The sequence below is a fragment of the Ylistrum balloti genome, unplaced genomic scaffold (genome assembly GCF_031769215.1).
Source record: "Ylistrum balloti isolate Yb309-2 unplaced genomic scaffold, AGI_CSIRO_Ybal_v1 Utg369668, whole genome shotgun sequence".
Lineage (NCBI taxonomy): Eukaryota > Metazoa > Mollusca > Bivalvia > Pectinida > Pectinidae > Ylistrum > Ylistrum balloti.
Genome location: NW_026781915.1, coordinates 490,601 through 509,886, shown reverse-complemented (window position 1 = coordinate 509,886; position 19,286 = coordinate 490,601). Strand labels below are relative to the sequence as shown.

General features: G+C 34.4%; 2 protein-coding genes across 2 annotated transcripts in view; one reads left to right on the top strand and one right to left on the bottom strand.

Moving 5' to 3' along the window:
• The first annotated feature begins 349 nt into the window (after positions 1–349).
• On the top strand, positions 350–5,096 carry LOC132560561 ((R)-phenoxypropionate/alpha-ketoglutarate-dioxygenase-like). Its single transcript, XM_060225229.1, has 4 exons — positions 350–704; positions 1,743–1,882; positions 2,643–2,798; positions 4,026–5,096. The coding sequence occupies exons 1-4, from the start codon at positions 350–352 to the stop codon at positions 4,170–4,172; spliced, it is 798 nt and encodes a 265-aa protein (XP_060081212.1). The 3' UTR covers positions 4,173–5,096.
• Positions 5,097–6,572: 1,476 nt separating this feature from the next.
• Positions 6,573–19,286, bottom strand: part of LOC132561939 (ceramide glucosyltransferase-like) — a 34,726-nt gene continuing 22,012 nt past the window's right edge. The window contains exons 5-9 of the mRNA XM_060226659.1: positions 18,379–18,491; positions 14,673–14,851; positions 13,532–13,618; positions 12,900–13,089; positions 6,573–12,466 (exon numbers count right to left, since the gene is read on the bottom strand). Coding sequence (XP_060082642.1) covers positions 12,287–12,466; positions 12,900–13,089; positions 13,532–13,618; positions 14,673–14,851; positions 18,379–18,491 — 749 coding nt within the window. The 3' untranslated portion in view covers positions 6,573–12,286. The remainder of the gene's footprint in view (positions 12,467–12,899; positions 13,090–13,531; positions 13,619–14,672; positions 14,852–18,378; positions 18,492–19,286) is intronic.

The window sequence follows — 19,286 nt, the reverse complement described above, 5'->3', positions numbered from 1 at the left end:
CTGTACCATCTGATTGAGTGAAAGGAAGGGTAGTAACTCTGGGATATCAGAATGACTTTGAAAGTTGTTTGTAAGACAACGTTACAGTACACAAGTGAATATGTCTTGTACCTTTCAATACAAATTTACAATCAAATACAGTGCAGTATTGTCAGTAGAGCCAAATGATCTCATCTTTATTTCGGGCATGTTTAGCACTATATCCCACGTAGACTTCCTCCTCAAGTATCAGCATCCAGTTCCTTATATTTATCTAGATTTAGGATTTTTCATTTTAAAATTTGGCGGTTGGATCGACAAGAGTCAATGAACTCTTTTATTTTGAGGTAAGAAAGTAATATAGACAAAAATGAAAATCGGCAAGATTGTGTCAAACATTAAGTTAATAGAAATTACATGTCAGGAAGTCATAAATAGTATTCGAGACGACGTGCATAAACACAAATTACTCATTTTTAAAAACCAGGGCATTGTCAGTGGTGACAAGCACGTTGAAATCAGTAAATGGTTTGGAGAGTTGGAGTCGACGTTTTACAAACATCCAAAATCTCCTCATCCCGACGTTTTCCGAGTATCGAACGATGAATCGGAAGGCTGTACACGAGTGGGACGCACTGGTTGGCACATCGATGGCAGCTTCATGAATAAGCCATTCTCATATTCCATCTATCATATGGTATCCATACCTAAACGCGGAGATACGGGTAAGCTAACGCACTGGCACATCGATGGCAGCTTCCTATTGATATTGCACTCGTCTAAAGGCAAATAATTCTATATTACATTGACAATCAAGTATGATCGTCTATTTGTAACCTTTTTATGTTCAAACACTTTTCTCTATTAGTCCATCGCCAGAGTGTTGTGTTTCGCGTTGTGTCCGTCCATCCTTCTGTTCTTCAACTATCTTGTTCGTGCCTTGTCCAAAACTAATCACAGGAATTTACTACTTGTGATATGGGAGTTGGTGTGTCAACGTATATTTGTTCAGGTTGGAAATGTCAGCAGAATAAAATTCTTATAACGCAACCAGTAGAAGATGAGAGTATGACGTCTCGATGACCACATGGTCACCTTCATCAGATCACTTTGACCTACATTATGACCTTTGATCTACATCAAAGGAAAAGTTTGTCTGGGCACTACCTCCAACAGTTCTATTTATGGAAACTTAATACTTAGGATATGGGTTCGCTTTGAGTCATGTATCAAAAGTAAATCATTGTGACCTACATTTTGACCTTCAACCTATTAAAAAGAAAAAGGTTGTTCAGGTTCAATTTCCAGCGCTCCTAGTAACTGATACTGCATACTTGAGGGTATTGGTTCACCTTGGTGAGATGGTGTGGTGATGGGGATTATTATCAGCTGAATTGTCTGTTTATTGTAGATTATGAGACATTTAAGTTAGATTAACTTTTCTTCATTACTCCTGTCGGCTGGAATAAAATTGCACTGCCTTGGACTTTTTATGGGAAGAAACTGTGACATGCAAAGAAGACGCATGTGGTCAGGCAAGTGATTCAGGTTGTAACAGGGAATTGAACCATAATCATTCAGTTGCAAGATGAGTACAGTATTCTCTTTGCCAGTCGCATTGACCTCCCAATCAACATGATGAAGGTAGTTGGCAAAGTGTTGATTTACAATAAGACCGGTCTGTCCACAGGTGTCTGAGTGTCCGTCTTTTAACACCACACTAGTGTGCATTTCTACTACCGTTGAATTGTTTCTTTTTGTAGCTTTTGTTTCGCTGTCTGACTTGATTGAGAGTTTATCACCAGAGAAACGTGCTCTTTGGGAGAGATTGTGGATGATTAGTGACCTCAGAGAAAAGGCTTCCAAACCTCTCATTTACTCCCACCCTGTTACCAGAGCTCCAGTAAGTTAACAAGTTCATTCATCAGGGATAGAGTGAGATCTAAGCAGTTTTGAAAACTCCCATTCAGTAACCTCTCATTTACTCCCACCCTGTTACCAGAGCTCCAGTAAGTTAACAAGTTCATTCATCAGGGATAGAGTGAGATCTAAGCAGTTTTGAAAACTCCCATTCGGTAACCTCTCATTACTCCCACTCAGTAACCTGTCTTTACTTCCATAAAGTATCATAATTTGTTGCTGAATAAAGTATAAATTTGTTTGTTCTGGTTCACGAGTGTCAAATTTGTTAAAATACTGTAATGACCTCCTCTGGCTGATCACAAAAATTAATGCAGATTTGTCTATTAGGAAGTGGTAAAAATCTTTACTTGCAGAATTGTGATATGAAACATGGAATTTCTGTTCAAAGTTCAATAACCTGATATTAATTTCATTGGAGTTTTCCAGAATATCATCCATCATTTATAGTTGGATTCTATTTCACTTTGCAAGTTTTTTGAAGTTGACTTCAATAAATTTGATATTGACCCACTTTGTATTGAATACCAGGTAAGTGATGCAGGCCCATTGAGTCTTTTGTTTTAATTGAAACAGTAACACCATACAGCAATGATATAAGTTGAAAGTTTAAGATTTAATAGACCAATGTAGTTATATGAAGTTAAAAATTTTTAGTCAGATATTCATCGCTTGACCAAGTACTAAGTTTATTCTGTATTATTTGTGAGGTTTCAGCTGTGACACACTATCTTTGGTTGTAGACATTATGTTTCCATCTTGGTATGACTGAGGGGTTTGTTATGGACAAAGGTACAAAAGAAGAACGACTCACCACTGACATGGAGACAATAAGGATTCTTAAGGACATACATCAGGAAATTGTCAAAGATGATCGACGTCTCATTTATTCCCACAAGGTTAGTCAGCATGGTTGTGTCCACGCAAGAGTCCTCTCTGCTTCTGAACATATGTTTATTGGTCATACATACACAAGAAACACAATATACATTGTGGTAATATCCTTACAAAATTCTTCCTAAGTGTTAAGTCAGATCACCTTTAGTGTTCCAGAGAAGGTCCCATCCTCCAAAAAGTCATTAACCATGTCTCCTCTTTTAGTGAAGGGAGAGAGAAATACTGTTTTATTACTGGACTTCTGGATCTTCTAATTTCTATTTGAAGACAATACATTTTAAACTGTTAAAGCCAATGTGCAGTGCACTGCAGTTATGTCACAGTTATTTTGACCTCTAGATTAAAGGTCAAATAAGTGTGAATTTTTCTATGACATCTTTTCTGGGTGAAAACATTTAAGTTGTTGAAGATGTCTCACTGAAACTTGCTGTTCAATTCAATCATCCAAAGTTGATGTCAACTACTATGCTGTTAGGTCACCGTGACCTTAATTTCAAGATTAAAGCATGACCCAACTTGGAACCCTGTCAATCTCATTGTCAATTTTGTCTTCCCTTTGAATGAGGAAAGAAAATTTGTTTTACAGGTTCCTTATTATGATTATTTTGATCATTTCTTGTCCAGGCCATTGAACATATCTTAACAAAACTTTATATTTGAATTACCAAAAGCTGATGTGCAATGCACTGCCATGGGGTCACTTGACCTCATTATTAAAGGTCAAATAAGTGCAATTTTTTCCAATAATTTCTTGTCAGGTGTTATTAAGATATCATCACAAAAGTTGCTGTATATCATCACCACTCAATTATATCTTGTCTTGGTGATTACTTTTAAGCTGCTGAAGATTTCTTTATGAAAGTTACTGTACACCTTTATCACTTGCTGACAAAGTGCAGTGCTTTGGTTACTCTGCTTTGAATATCAAAATTACCAACATTGTTATCAGTTTATAAATAGCAACAGTTAAATTAATATTTTTCTTCATTTTCATTCTTGCACACACAACCTATTACAAAAACAGTATATATACATATTTGCTACTTGTAGTAAGGAAGATATATGTTTTTGTTTCCTAAAACAAACCTCTTATTTCACATCCAAAGTTATTTCTTAAGTAGATAAACAACTGTCATTTTTATGACAAATCTTTGCATTGATTATGCACATATTAAATTCATTTTGCTGTATTAAGGATATTTTTACAGTTATTTATACATACTTTCCAGTGGGAGGAGGGAGATTTCATCATCTCTGACAACTTGGCTGTAGGACATGAGGCAACACCAGAGACACAGTACCCCGTGTCTCAGGTGGGACTTCGAATACTTCATCGGACCACAGTTAAAGGCACCACATTTCCCTCTAAATCCTGACAGGAACCAGTGTGATCAATGACTGGAACTTTATTTGTGTTGGCAATCACTTGAATTGAGCCTTTTCTTCTAGTTCTCTAAAAGACCAAGATGAGAGGGAATGTTCTGTGTTATGGTACTGCATGTAGCATTGATGGAATCCATCACATATTTATTTTAATTCTATAAAAAAATTTTTTATCAGAAATGGAAATGCAGATTAGCTTTTGTAAAATCTTAGTAAAAATGGTAAATTTTTCATTTTCAATGTTTAGCCCACCATCATCAGTAGATGGTAGCTTGTACCATTTAGACAAATTGCCATGGTCTGTCATCCATTCTTACACAATATTTCTCATTGCTATTCCTTGAGAAGCACAGGACAGATCTTTTTCAAATTCCACTTGGGTGTTCACCATGGTCAGAAGTGGTTTCAGCTTAATCTGATCATGACTCTATAGATGCTTAGTGCTTTTCCTTGAAAAGGACAGAATTAATCTGTTTACAAATTTTGTGTACGTCCCTTGTTGTGTCACATGCTTGACATATCTATAACATTCATTCATGCTTTTAAACTATACATTATTTTATTTACCGTTGTAATTAAGAGATGTAAAGAGACAATGTCAATCAAAATACATGACCATAGATCAAGGTCATGGACACATGTCAGAAAATATTTCCCAAAAAGACGACAGATTTGGAGATTAATTCCTGCATGGTTCTCAGAGCCATGTGTTTGATTTTGAATATTTAGCAAATTCATAATTGAATTAATTTATATTGTTGGAAAGATCCAGTGATATTGTTGTAATTGAAAATATATACCATAGGTGTCATGGTATTTGTGATTTTCTTCTATGTAAAAATATGTATCAGTGTGTTACTAATGTGATCAGTGCTGTTTATAGTGTATACATGCTGTTGATAAAATGTTTTTTTCTATCTATTGTTCGTGTTATGTATAATCTTGTGTATCATTGGAAGAGAGGTAACAGGTACTGGAATGGAGATCACATAGAATGAGGTGCCTTTGTTTATTTCCTACTTAAATGCCTTTTCTTTCTTTCATCTTTCACCAGGGTCAATTTTTGCCTTTATACAACTAATTTTAACAACATTTTGCAATTAAAAGACCTCTTACATTATTTTGGGCAAGTAGCCTGCTGGAATATAGGAATTACAAGTGTTGTTTCATTAAATAATGTTAATCTGTTTTTTGTGGACACAAAGGTCAGATGGTTAAACCTTTATGGGACTTTATTACATACTCTGATGAAGGTCAAATTTAGTTGGGATAATGTTGTAAAAATAATTTGATCTAACTTCTAACTCAGAAAAGATTCCAGGGTCACAATATTTGACCAGTGTTTTGCAGAGGTGAAGGGCTTATCAAATCTGTTAAAATGAATTGCCTTGATCCACTTTAGAGATTAAACCAGTTAAGCATAGTACAATTAAATAACCACTATGCCCAAGGTCACGAAATTGGGCCACAATATCCAGGATATTGGTGTTAGTTGAGTGGTGAAGGATCTAACTGCATTTTCGAGGTTAAAGGGAGTTAACATTGTAGAACCTTTAAGCAGTTTTTAACTGTACATTGCTGCTGATTTGAAAATCTATAATTCACTAGACTACTTGGGCAAACTTTTGAAAATAGTTGTAATCGTCCAATACTTGTAAAGTTAAGAGCAGTAAAATCTTCAGATCAAAGTTCTATTGGTAATTTGCAGTTATTATATACATGCAGTCTCCTGTTCAAAGTATGTGTATTTTTTGTTTTGTTTTTCTCTCGTCTTATAGCATCTCCCTATTTCATAAATGGCCATCAAATATTTTATATGACCTGTTGTTTATTATTGAAACAAAAAATAGGTCAAACCACCATGAAATGTATGAGGATATCATTTATCTTCTATGCTCAGAAAGTGCTACCTGACTGATGCCCATCTCTTGTGCTTTATACACTGTTGCTGTCTGGTGACTTATTATGGTTTCCAGTTTTCTATTCCATCCTACATACACAAGGTGTGGAGAGTTACTATATAAGTCAGTTTTTATGTCTGATTTTTATACCTGGGCTAACTCTGGTCCCTAGTTGTGCAGAATAAACTCAAGAAACTGATCTGAAAAACAAATTGGCATCAGTCATCTCGGATTTTGAAGTAAAAGTTTATTGTCGGTTCTTAAATGGTGCACCGAACAGATCCTTCTCAAAATTGTTAGTGTTGTAATCAAAGTTGTAAAAACCAGATGGCCAATTGGCAACCATCTTGGATAAATTGGTTTTAATGAAATTTTTTTGATAGAGATAAATGACCCATGTTTACAAGGATTTTCTGGACAGTGATCAAGTGTCCATGTTCCAATAATTGTAAACTTCACTTACTTGAATCAATAAATAACAAACACTTGTAACTCAGTCCATAATTTTACTTGTACAAACTGAAGACACTGTATGACTTGTGGACAATATCTGGTATGGTACAGACCACACAGCTAGTGTACACCAGTGATACTTAATAACCACACACTGGTGCTGACTGTCAATACATCGACACACAGAGAGCTTGCTGTCAATACACAACACACAGAGAGCTGACTGTCCATACACCAACACACAAACAGCCCACTGTTAATACACTGACACAGCAAACCTGCTGTCAATACACCTACACGCAGAGAACCCACTGTCTATACACTGGCACAGCTAGCTGTCAATACACAAAAACACAGCAAGCTGGCTGTCAATACATCAACACACAACGAGCATGCTATCAATACAATGACACACACCAGCTGGATGTCGATATACTGACGCGCAGCAAGCTGATTGTCAATACACCGACACACAGCAAGCTGGATGTCAATATACAGATGCGCCACAAGCATGCTGTCAATGCACAGACACACAACGAGCATGCTGTCAATACACGGACACACAGCAAGCTGGCTGTCAATACACTGACACACAACGAGCATGCTGTCAATACACTGACACACAGCAAGCTGGATATCAATATACTGATGTGCAGCAAGCACGCTGTCAATACACTGACACACAACGAGCATGCTGTCAATACACTGACACATAGTGAGCTGGATGTCGATATACTGATGCGCAGCAAGCTGGCTGTCAATACACTGACACACAACGAGCTGACTGTCAATATATCAATACATTGACAGCTGCATGGCTGTCCATAATATGACAAATGGAGAGCTGGCTTTCAACAACAATACGCTGAAAATTGGGCCCACATTTTCAAACATTTATCTCCCTTGCAGAAAGAGTAAAAATCAAACCATTCTGATGTTGGCACATTACTTGCACAACTTTAATCTACATTTAATCCAGGATATATTTGGCAGTACATTTTCATTTTACACTGAAGGTTAAAAGCTCTGTGATGATTTCATATCAAACAAAACATGGGTACATGCATTTTGAACAAAAAAGTCTTGTCCCCAGTTAACTACACTATATATCAAAACTCACCTTTAAATAAACGAAAAAAACCCATCATTATCAAAGCTAATCAATCTTCGTATTTTAATGAAATGTAGGGCACTTACAATAAGTGCAAATTATTATTAATAGAAATAGGAATCGATTCAAACATCATGTTTTGCAACATCATAAAATTTGTTTCTGTGAATGAATCAACAGAAGACTTGGTGCAAGACCAAGCACTGTTTTGACAATATGTGATAAACCTCAATACAAAGGTTGAAATAAATTCAGCTTTTGACAATTAGGTCATTTTATACAAAGTGTTAATAATGTTGTTCATATGTCTGTGCATACATATCAGTATAACAGTTACACCAAGTCATTGCTACATTGTTAGGACATTATATGAAATACCTAAGTTTTACAAGGTCTAATGACCAGCAAATTCACATAAACTTTAAAAATAAACAAATGAATTTTGTACTAAGTACAGGTAAAAACTTAATTAAAAAATATTGAAGTTAAAAAAAATGGTTTGTTGTGGAGATTGTATTACTACAAATGGGTACAATTGGCACAACTCTATCTGGACTAGTGAACAGGGAAGGCTGGAGGTAGGTAGTACATCAGTTACTACGGTAACAAGACTCGACAATGTTATATCATCAAACATCTGGGGGATTCAGATGTTACTGACCTTGTACTTACTTAAATCATCAGTATGTTATGTACATTTTATAATGATTTTCTTTTTAATCAAATTAAAAATGAGTATTACTCAGGCTTATCAGAATTCAAAAGGAACACTAATTAAAACTTTCATCATGATTATACCCTGTAGACAATTTAACATTCAATTTATACCAAATTCATAAAATAAAAAAACCCAGCTGGAATCAACATATATCATAAATTAGAATACTGAAAATTCTGTTGTCAAACAAGATCTGACAGAGAAGCAACACGTCATTGACTACACCTTATGTAGAACGTGCAATGAATTTTGCAGCTCTACACATCGGTGTTAAGTGAGACATCAGTGTTGATAAGCTTCCTGGTGATCTACTTTGTATTGTAATGTACAAAGGCACATCAATTACAGTGCTAAATGAGCTGCTACTTCACTACCGGAGCCTCAGATATGGGAATGAACATAAATATCAATACATGCAACAAAGTATAAAATGACATCTGCCACTAATCATTGTTACCATGGTAACAAGTCATGCAGTGACAGCACAGACATAAGACTGTAGCATTCATATATGCATTAACAAAATCCAACCAGGGAATGACCTAAAGTATAAAAAATATCCCAATCAATCAGATATATAAAAAAAATGTCTATCTCAAATACAAAACTCAATAATATGATGAAATCTAGCACCAAGACCACATACAACATCAGTTCCTGATTTTATCAACAAGTGTATGTCCTATGTAGTATTGAGAATAAAGGGGGTTAAACAAGCTGTACTACATAAAATTTCCTTATTCCTAACATGAACACGTTGAGGGGTAATGTACCGATCTACAGGGCTTTACTGACCACAGTCATTGATTTTGGGTATAAACAATACTTACAGTTGGAATTTCATGTACAATACATATTACTGAAGTTTAATTATGTATATATATTTGGGAGACCATAGTGTGTACCTCTCTTTAACCAAATGTTAATAATCTTTTTAAAAATAATAATAATGAAATTGATTTAAATCTGTTACAAAACTTAAGAAATACTTTAATATATATTTCAGATAACAATTAACTGTTGACTTTTTTTCTGAGAGACCTAATAGGTCACAATACACCAATACCTGTATAGTTTACCTGATGTTTCATAACAAACTACAATAAAAAAACTTCCAATAAAATTGAATAGTACATCTATTTAATACTGAAATTGTACATTTGCCTTCCAAAAAGTTGTTTTCTGTAGCGAAACATATCAAAGGGAGAAAATCCTACAGCAAATATCAAAACCGACCTTAGTTGGTTAAAAAATTATAAATATTTAATAATATGTATATAATGACATGCATAAAAGATACTTAAAAGAGCTTGTGATAATAAAGAGTTGGAATACAGTTTTCCTACAGGAAGGTGCTAGAATAATACTTAACATTCTTAAAGACTCATTAACATGGATACAATAAATTGTGTTCTAAAGGAAATAAATATGAGATTCAACATCTGAAAATAATATTGTCATGTATTTCAGTGCAGAATTATAAAAGGGATCAACGACTGATATAATATTCCTGTGTATGATCATTTGTTCAGAAGTGTGGTAGGTATATATATATTGCGTTCAATGCCTGGTATTTAATAGTGTTGTATACTGATCATATACATTTTACTTACAAAATGATTGTATAATCTTCTTCCTGTTTCTTTGTATGAAGCTTCATATAATAAGTTATATTGTATAACAGACAATACATTGTTTTAGAAAACCTTTGTCACAAAGTTTCAGTCAGACTCCTTCCTATGCGATTATATGCTTCCTTACTCTACTCAAGACAGTTTCCTGTTGGTACTAGTTAACGTCAAGTCGATAAAACTTCATAATAATATGATGAAAGTTAACATCCAGTTAATAAAAAATTAATATCTGAGTGATGTACGCTAATACTGCACCCAGTTGCTGAAAGCTTACATCCAGTGATTAACAGTTAGTACATGTACCGTTATATCAAATTTAATATCAACTTTATTACAATTAATCTCCAGCATATTAAAGTTAACATTCAGTAATATTTAATATATTAAAGTTGATATCCAACATTATCAAATTTAAAAGCCAGTACATTCAAGTTAATATCTAGTATATTTAAGTTGATATCTTAGTATATTTAAGTTGATATCTAGTATATTTAAGTGGATATCTAGTATGTTAAAGTTGATATCTAGTATATTTAAGTTGATATCTAGTATGTTAAAGTTGATATCTAGTATATTTATGTTGATATCTAGTATATTTATGTTGATGTCTAGTATATTTATGTTGATATCTAGTACATTAAAGTTGATATCTAGCATATATGAGAGTTAGATCTTTCAGGAAATGACTAGATAGAAAATGTTACAAATCTTAGAACAATGGGCTATTTCATCGCAATTTTTGCCTTATTTATACAACCTTGTTTTTTAAGAGAGAACAAATTTTACCAGCTGTCTCACCTTGTATAGTTTGTATTACCCAGGTACCTGTCTTACATATCAAATGGTCTGTAGGAAGTCCTAACTGATATATATATTTACTGTATCAAAACATTCATCATGGTTAAGGTAATGTTAAGTTCCAAGTCACAATGATTTTGCTTCCTTTTGAACTATCATTTAAACTATCAGTACTGAACACATTGAACAATATTGGCATAATGTAAATCAACTACGGCAAGACAGACGACTAGAGGTATAACACTCTAACTTGAATCTCTTTATACAAAACAAATCTCTTTCTGGCAAGAAACACTAATATATAGATGACAACATAAAGATTGCACCTTCAAAACGTAAGCAAATTTTTCAAAAATATCATGTTAAGTTAATATCACTTAAAATCATCTTTCTGGCATATACATAAAATGAATACTCATTTCAGCACCTTTAAAACATATAACAATCACTTAAAACACACTTAACAATCGAACAAGTCCACTCAGCAGACATGCTCCTTTCTCATTAAGCCACAATTAAATGTGACTGTGCACTGACCCAGACAATCTCCCTTCTCACCAAGTCAAAAATAAAGTTACCGCACAGAATCAATGTAGCAATAGAAACAGACTTCACTTCAAAGCACTCACTTAAGTTAACATCTATGGAAAAGAACAGGAATGGTGTGAAAGTTTTATACTGGTCAAGATTTAAATGAATGATGATACAATTTAAGCAGACATCTTAAATTTTGGCAACTTATAATTGTGGCGTTGAAAGATAAATAAAATAACTAACTAAACAGCCAGATCATGCTCACTTTACAGAATATACATTGTTGATTGTTTTAGTTTTGAAAATGGCTGCTCAGAATTGAGTCTGTCTGATATAATAGCCATAGAATGGCATTTAATTCCAAGGAATACTTAAAATTTTTTCTTTAGATGTTAAAAAAGTTTATATATGGTTCTTAATAGATATTAAGAGCTGTACTCGGAAATGACAAATTACCCTGACAAGGTGTTGCACATCACTAACAGAGAAATGTCACATTACATCTGACAATCCACATCCATAAATCCAGTGATAGTCTAATTCGCTGAAGGCATGATCATAGCCACCAACAAAGTTGCCATGGTGATCAGAACAGTCACAGACAATGTTGCCATGGTGATCAGAACAGTCACAGACAGAGTTGTCATGATGATCAATAAAGTTGCAGATAATGTTGCCATGGTGATCAGAATAGTCACAGACAATTCTGCCTTGGTGATCAGTACAGTCTCTGAAAATGCTACTGTGGTTTTACTGCATTATGTAGACCTATAATTAGATTTAATGGTTATGAGTAAAGAATCTCTGTCCTTGTATCGTCATGAGGATGGCTTGCTGACGAAGGTGCACGGTTTCCTTTCAATCATAATCTGCGTTTGTTTGGAAGCATCCTACAACCTATAATCATTAACTGAAGCATGGTTTTGCATGAAGTGAATCAAAACTTATTTCCCTTGTGCTACACTGTTTGTTTTGTATGGAGTTCTTCAACGATACCACCCCAGCGGAGCCGGAAACGTTTTGTCCTCCAGACAATGGTTGAGTCCCAATGAGAGCGAATTATCACACACAAATAGGTACACTCATTTATTATCCATCCAACCAGGAATTCAAATTTGGAGAAAGGAAGTGGTCCTCCCTGAAATGAAAAGGACAAGTTTTTATCTTCAGATCTAGGAATATTTTTTTCAATATGGACATCAAACACTTGACAAGTTGGATTTCTTATAATAATCACATGGACATAGATTACAAAACAATCCCTTTCCTAGGACAAAGTGAAATAAACATTGAATCAAAATACAAGAAGAATTATGAAGCTATTCAGGAAAAAACAACTTCATGACATGGTCATAAGGCATATTAAGTTTAAAGATAGGTGAATAGCTCACAGGAAGAGATAGATCTTGACGAAAATAATATGACAGAAAAAAATAAAAACATAGCCACAACATATTAAAGAAGATTTCTTGACAGGGTACGATTAAAACATATCCTCTCAAAACCGTTTGACAGGCATTTACAAAGATAAATTTTGGCAAAAAATCAATCACTAAATCAGTCTTACTTACCTCTAAAATCTTGATGAGAATGTAGTCTAGGAGAAACCAAATCAAACAGTGCACTAAAAAGATGACAGAAGCTGTCCAGTTGAAAAGATAGGCCATGGATAAAGCATTGATGACACCCAACACTAGACACTGAGATACCGGCTCCCAGAATATCAGTGAAGGGACCATGGCTGTTCGCAGCTTAGCCCATCTACAACACACAAATTGTACAGCTGAATTTCCACTAACAGCCAAACACAAATAGTACAGCTGAATTTCCACTAACAGTCACACACATAGCAGAACTTCATCATCCAACAGCTACACAGAAATCATACAGCTGAATTTCAACTGAGTCATACACAAATAGTACAGCAAAACTGCCACTAATGACACACAAAAAGTACGACTGAACTTCCAGTAACCCTATAACAGTTTCACAGAATATTGGGACTTGACCTCAGGAAGTTTTGCTTACAGATATTCCAATATAAAGGTAACTGCAATGTTCAGTAGTTCAACTTTCATTCCAACAAGTTTAACACAGAAGACTTGAGATAGAGGCAAATGCTGCTTTCTATTAGTGAAACAAATACTGTATTAATATATTCTTTTTATAAATATCAGAATATCTAAGCAGAACATATGCTTACCTTGTCAATCGGTTATATAAGTATGGCATTGAATATGTTCCTGAATTCTGTTTTGCTGTTTGGTGTGAAATTCTAATTTTCCATCCCCTGAAAAAGAGAGAGGATGTGATGTACATCATGGTTTTATCATTTATTTCATTTTCTATCTACTTCAGTCAAAATGCCTCAGGGGAAAACAGTGCTGCATGTTTTACTGATGATTTGTACAGATCAGTCAGAAACTGATGGAAATGCTGAAAAATGGAAAGGGCAATAACTCTTCCAAAAATGATTGAATTTAAATACTGTTTATCACAGTTAAAAAGTTTATACACACCAAGAGACAGCATCTTTTAATGCAAATTCTGAATTATATACAACTGAGCCAAAAACTAACTAAACTACATCGTACAGCTGTTTCATCCTTCTTGGACTCGTCTGTGATACCTAAGGGCTTAAATTTTGAACCCTCGGAGGCAACTAACAAAAATCCAAAGTGATCGAAAGAAAATTCTAGATGGGAAGGTGCACTAGCCTAATAAATCAATGAATTTGGTAGTTTTCATATATCTGTTACACGAGTATATTCTGAACCATGCCAAAAATCTTAATGAATTAAAATGTGACATGCAGGTTACAGCAAAACTTGGGGACTGAAATCCACCAGCAGTGTCTACCATTTTTTTAATGGCACAAAACAGAATTGCACCATTTCAAAGAGATTTAGAGTTAGATGAAATTTCCAAAGAAATTCACGAAAATCTTATCGATCTCCATTAAAAATTGAGATGTGGAGAAAAAAGCATCCTGGATAATTCAACTTCATGTCCATGTAACTAAGCCTACTAAATTTAAAAGTGATAGGTGGAAACATGTCAGTAGAGATTGCAAGAGAAATAAGAATTTGCAATGCATATATGGATGGATACACAATGTTTCACTAAAAATGCTGCATTTTCCTGATAATAAGTCACACCTATTTCCTCACGAGTCAGGCATGTAGCTTATATATGGATGAAAAAAAATATTGGCAGGATGATTTTCAACTTTTAAGGTGTGTCATTTGAAAATAAATTTTTCACAGCACATGTCATGTAAAGACAAATTACTATCATCAAAATATCCATACATTAGCGAATTATCAAAAAACTGTCTAAGTTACTTTTTGAGGAATGTCTCAGCCAAGAAGAAGTCTTCTGCGAGATATTGTGAGTAATGTGAAAGCCCTCCTGCTTCTTCAATCACCTCCTTCCTCATGAGGGATGACATCCCTGTAGCACAGTTGATACCCAGCAGGTTAGCTACTAGGTACATTTTGGCGTGCTGAGTTCCAAAGAAGATCTGTAAAATGTCAGAGTCATGTGGGTAATGTATGACATTTTCCATTATACAAGCATGTATACAAAACAGTATTTGAATAAAGATGACTATCACAACAGACAAAGGAGTAATAAATGTATATTCTCCGGCAAAAAAAACGAGGTAAATGTGTTTTACTGCTCATGTTTGTTTCATTACCAAATTAACTTAAATTGGTTGACATCCTGAAGTATATTTTACAGATATGACTGGTTGATAGCCTTCAATTAATATAACAAATTGATGATGTATATATATATATACATAGGGACTCAGCATTCTTTGCTCCATGTACATAAAAAATACAGTGTTGCAACATATAAAAGTAATTTACATTTTTGAACGACATAACTTTCTTTGGTCAATAACTTCGTTAATTTTTACAGTAAATACAAATAAAAATAGAAAAATGAATTACGTATGGATACATTCAATCAAACCTTCTATGTTAGGACTACACATTTCTGCAGGTTTTACAAGCTAACAATCCAACAATATAATGTAAAGATAGGTCAGGGAATGGTGGAAAGGATACAATTTCTCAATTGACATCAGCAGCAAATTTATTAACAATAATAACAAGTCAATTTTACATCACAGATCAACACAGGAAAGGAATCTACTCAACTTGTTGAGCATCTGTTGTGACACAGATCAATATGTGATAGGAGAGTAAATGTAATAGGTGAACAATATTTCCTCTCCCAAGGATCTGACATGTGACCAATGCCTACTAATTATCTGATAGGGTACTATATGTCATGTCTACAATAACCTGACAACTGAGTACGGTACAATGCATATTCAAGCAGGCAAATTATATAATACATTTATAGAGGGGATCGTACAATGTCTAATGATAGAGGGAAATGTGTAATGTATATCGATAGAGTGGAAGTGTACAATGTCTATTAAGAGAATGGATTTGTACGATGTATTTTGATAGAGTGGAATAATACAATGTATTTTAATAGAACGGAGTTGTACAATGTATTTTGATAGAGTAGAATAGTACCATGGATATTCAGGGATGGGAATAGTTCAGTGTACATTTATGGAGGAGTATGGAACAATGTATATTAAAAGAGGGAGTTGTACAATGTATTTTAATAGAACGAAGTTGTACAATGTATTTTAACAGAGTGGAGTTGTACAATGTATTTTAACAGAGTGGAGTTGTACAATGTATTTTAATAGAGTGGAGTTGTACAATGTATATTTATAAAGGGTTATGGTAAATTGTACTTCTGTTGAAATTTTCATATAGGAACTATATGAAAAATCAAAACATAAATTCATATAAGGCTTTGTTACAATGTGATTTTAGAAAGAATGTTACAATGTAATGTTAAGATGAAAATGTTGAAATGTATGTATTGCCAATCGTACATGAAGATACATTTGAAAACTTGGTAATGAACAAAGATAAAACATAAAACTAATGTTTAAGAAGACCCTGTTTTTGTGTTTAAATCTACAGACCAACAACATACAGCAGGTAAACATTGAAAAGTATTGATTGTATATCTAGAAGTGAATAGGGAATCTGATACATAGACCACCAGTCTAGCTAGGTAGAGAATACCTCTTAATTGATAAAGTAAGGACTGTCATACCACAACATGAGGTACCTTAACATTCATACAGTATTTATCAGGTATTCTCAATAAATTTGTCTGGCTTTTATTTCCAAATATATGACTAATAGGATAAGTGAAGCTTTTTAAGTTATATTTGTATCTGACTTTAGATACTGTGAATGTTATGCTAAATGATATTTTTACACTGATATCACACACTTTAATTAGTTATGGTGAATTTTAATGGCTTAAAACACAGCCCTACACATTCTATTGATGGCTATAAATAAAGCCGGTCATTTGATTACTATAAGCACATTCTTGGAGTCTATGTACATGTAAGTGACTGGTACAGCCCAGTACATGAACATTTATGTGGCCTAAATAAAGCTACAAACATATATTTTTTAATGACTCTAAGTAAAGCTCCAGAAACATACATTTTAATTGTTATACGTACACTGCCGAAAATGTGCATTTAAACAACTATTGAGTAGAGCCCCTAAGTATATATTATTATTACTACAGGTATAATCCCCGACATGTGCATTTCCACACGCACGTTTTAATAACCAGTTGTTTTGCACTGCCTACACCACTGCTTCATTAGTTTGACACCCATGACAGCTGATGTTCACATATGCATTCTACTTTTCTCCCCTGACAGTAATTGTGCAGTCTTATTAACGGTGTTATTAAAGAAGAAGAATATCAACTGCCTGTTTCATAACTGTTGTATCCGACACCCAGTGTTACAAGATTCTATGGTATTTCTCTGACATTGAGTCGATTCAAACTAATGCCATTAATGCCCCTGTATTTCCATTCATTGAATTATCAACACTTGTAGTGTCATTCACTCATTACTAAAAGGTAAACGTATCAGATGTGTGGATAGTTACTGGCACTATCGAATGGCAGTAAAAAGTTATTCCAACTACTTAATGATATAATAAAATTTCCAATATCTATATCTTAAATATGGGAGTAGTTCAAATTTCAGTCCTTTTTGTTTACCGGGTCCCTCCTCCCCATGAACAGCCATAATATTTTTGAGGATGGGTCGTGCAGTAGCATGTGGCTACCTTACTGAACAACATGTGAGAGACTGGTCACATGCCATTAAAAGCATGTGAACTAAAGTGATCTGCTCTTGTACACACCCATGTCAGCACAGAATGGTCAATGATTTCAGTTTCCTGAGAAACACACCTGAGGTTGTGAAATAGATATTCAGCCAATAAGAACTATTTATGGACTAAACACAACTCATTACTGAAAGTACTGTCTCAATATGAAAGTAATGGTGGCTATCATGGTCATCGTAAATGTGGTAGCGATTTGAATTACAGAACTATCAGCAGATCAAAATAACTCCTTACTGACAGACCTATCTCATTATGGTTTTCTGCTCATCAGAAGAAGAAAAGTTTTGTTAGGACTAACAATGAACTATTTACCAATGGAAAGTCCTGTCTTTGTAGTTTCCTCCATTCTAGGGTAGAAATGAATAGATGCCAGACAATAGGTCATGACACAAACTCTACAGGTTTTCAATCAGTAACACTCTTTGTCATGTGTGGCATTAGATACTGAACCAGTTATTTTGTATTTGTTTGTAACTAAAACAAGATCTATTCGCTGTAACACAGAATAATGCTGGAATGTTTTATTGTGTGTCTAAAAATGTTTTATCCCATTAATAATAATTAAATGTCACAACACATTGCATTAGGATAATGGATTAGTACAGTCAGGTTACAACAAGGCAGTTCAATTTCTCATCTCACTGCAATATGGGCAACATCAAATATCAACGTTTTAAGACTTATACCAGAACATTACAACAGTCTAAGATTCTACTTTACTAATATAAATGAGTGCTATATTTATTGCAGTGTTGAAAACTCTGAATGACAAGGTTTTTACCTTCTCCATGTGTGAGGCAAATCCTTTCCTTGTGCAGGCGTATGGCATTTGATGGACGAGGCCTGTGTTTTCTGTCAGTGTTAAAACCATGTCTAGCACTGCATCCTCTGAGACTATAAAATACACATAAAAACATCATAGAAGTGTTGGGGTTGATGCCATTAGATGTGGGCCTTACCTAAATTCTCTTAAGAAATACCTCTATAAAGATTTTCATCTTCAAGTGTGATGATGGGATGAAGACTTTCTCTATTAATGAATTGGTTATATCATGGAAAGGCTGGGGTTGATGTTGTATACTGTACAGCAGGTTACATCAGGGGTGTGTGCGTACAGTACAGCGACCTACATTGTAGGGAAGAGGAGATATGTACAATACAGTGGACTACATATCTGCGAGGGGGTTGTGTAACTAACTGCACATTGGCCTACATCATTGGAAGATGGTTGTGCAACTATACATTGGCCTACATCATCGGAAGACTGTTGTGTACTGTACATTGGCCTACATCATGGGAAGAGGGTTGTATACTGTACAGCTGGCTACATCATTAGAAGAGGGTTGTATACTGTACAGCTGGCTACATCATTGGAAGAGGGTTGTGTACTGTACAGCTGGCTACATCATTGGAAGAGGGTTGTATACTGTACAGCTGGCTACATCATTGGAAGAGGGTTGTATACTGTACAGCTGGCTACATCACTGCGAGGGGTGATACTTATGTATCAGTATATTTTTAGTAAAATCTAGTGCATATTTTTGCATGGAAATGTGAGTTATCCATGAATGTCAACAAATCTAATCAACCTTTTTATTCCTGTGGCTGCTAGTGAAGATTGTAAGTCATTCATTTATTACGTAATTTCTATCCTTTTTTTCACACCAAAGCTAGAAATTCCATGAATCC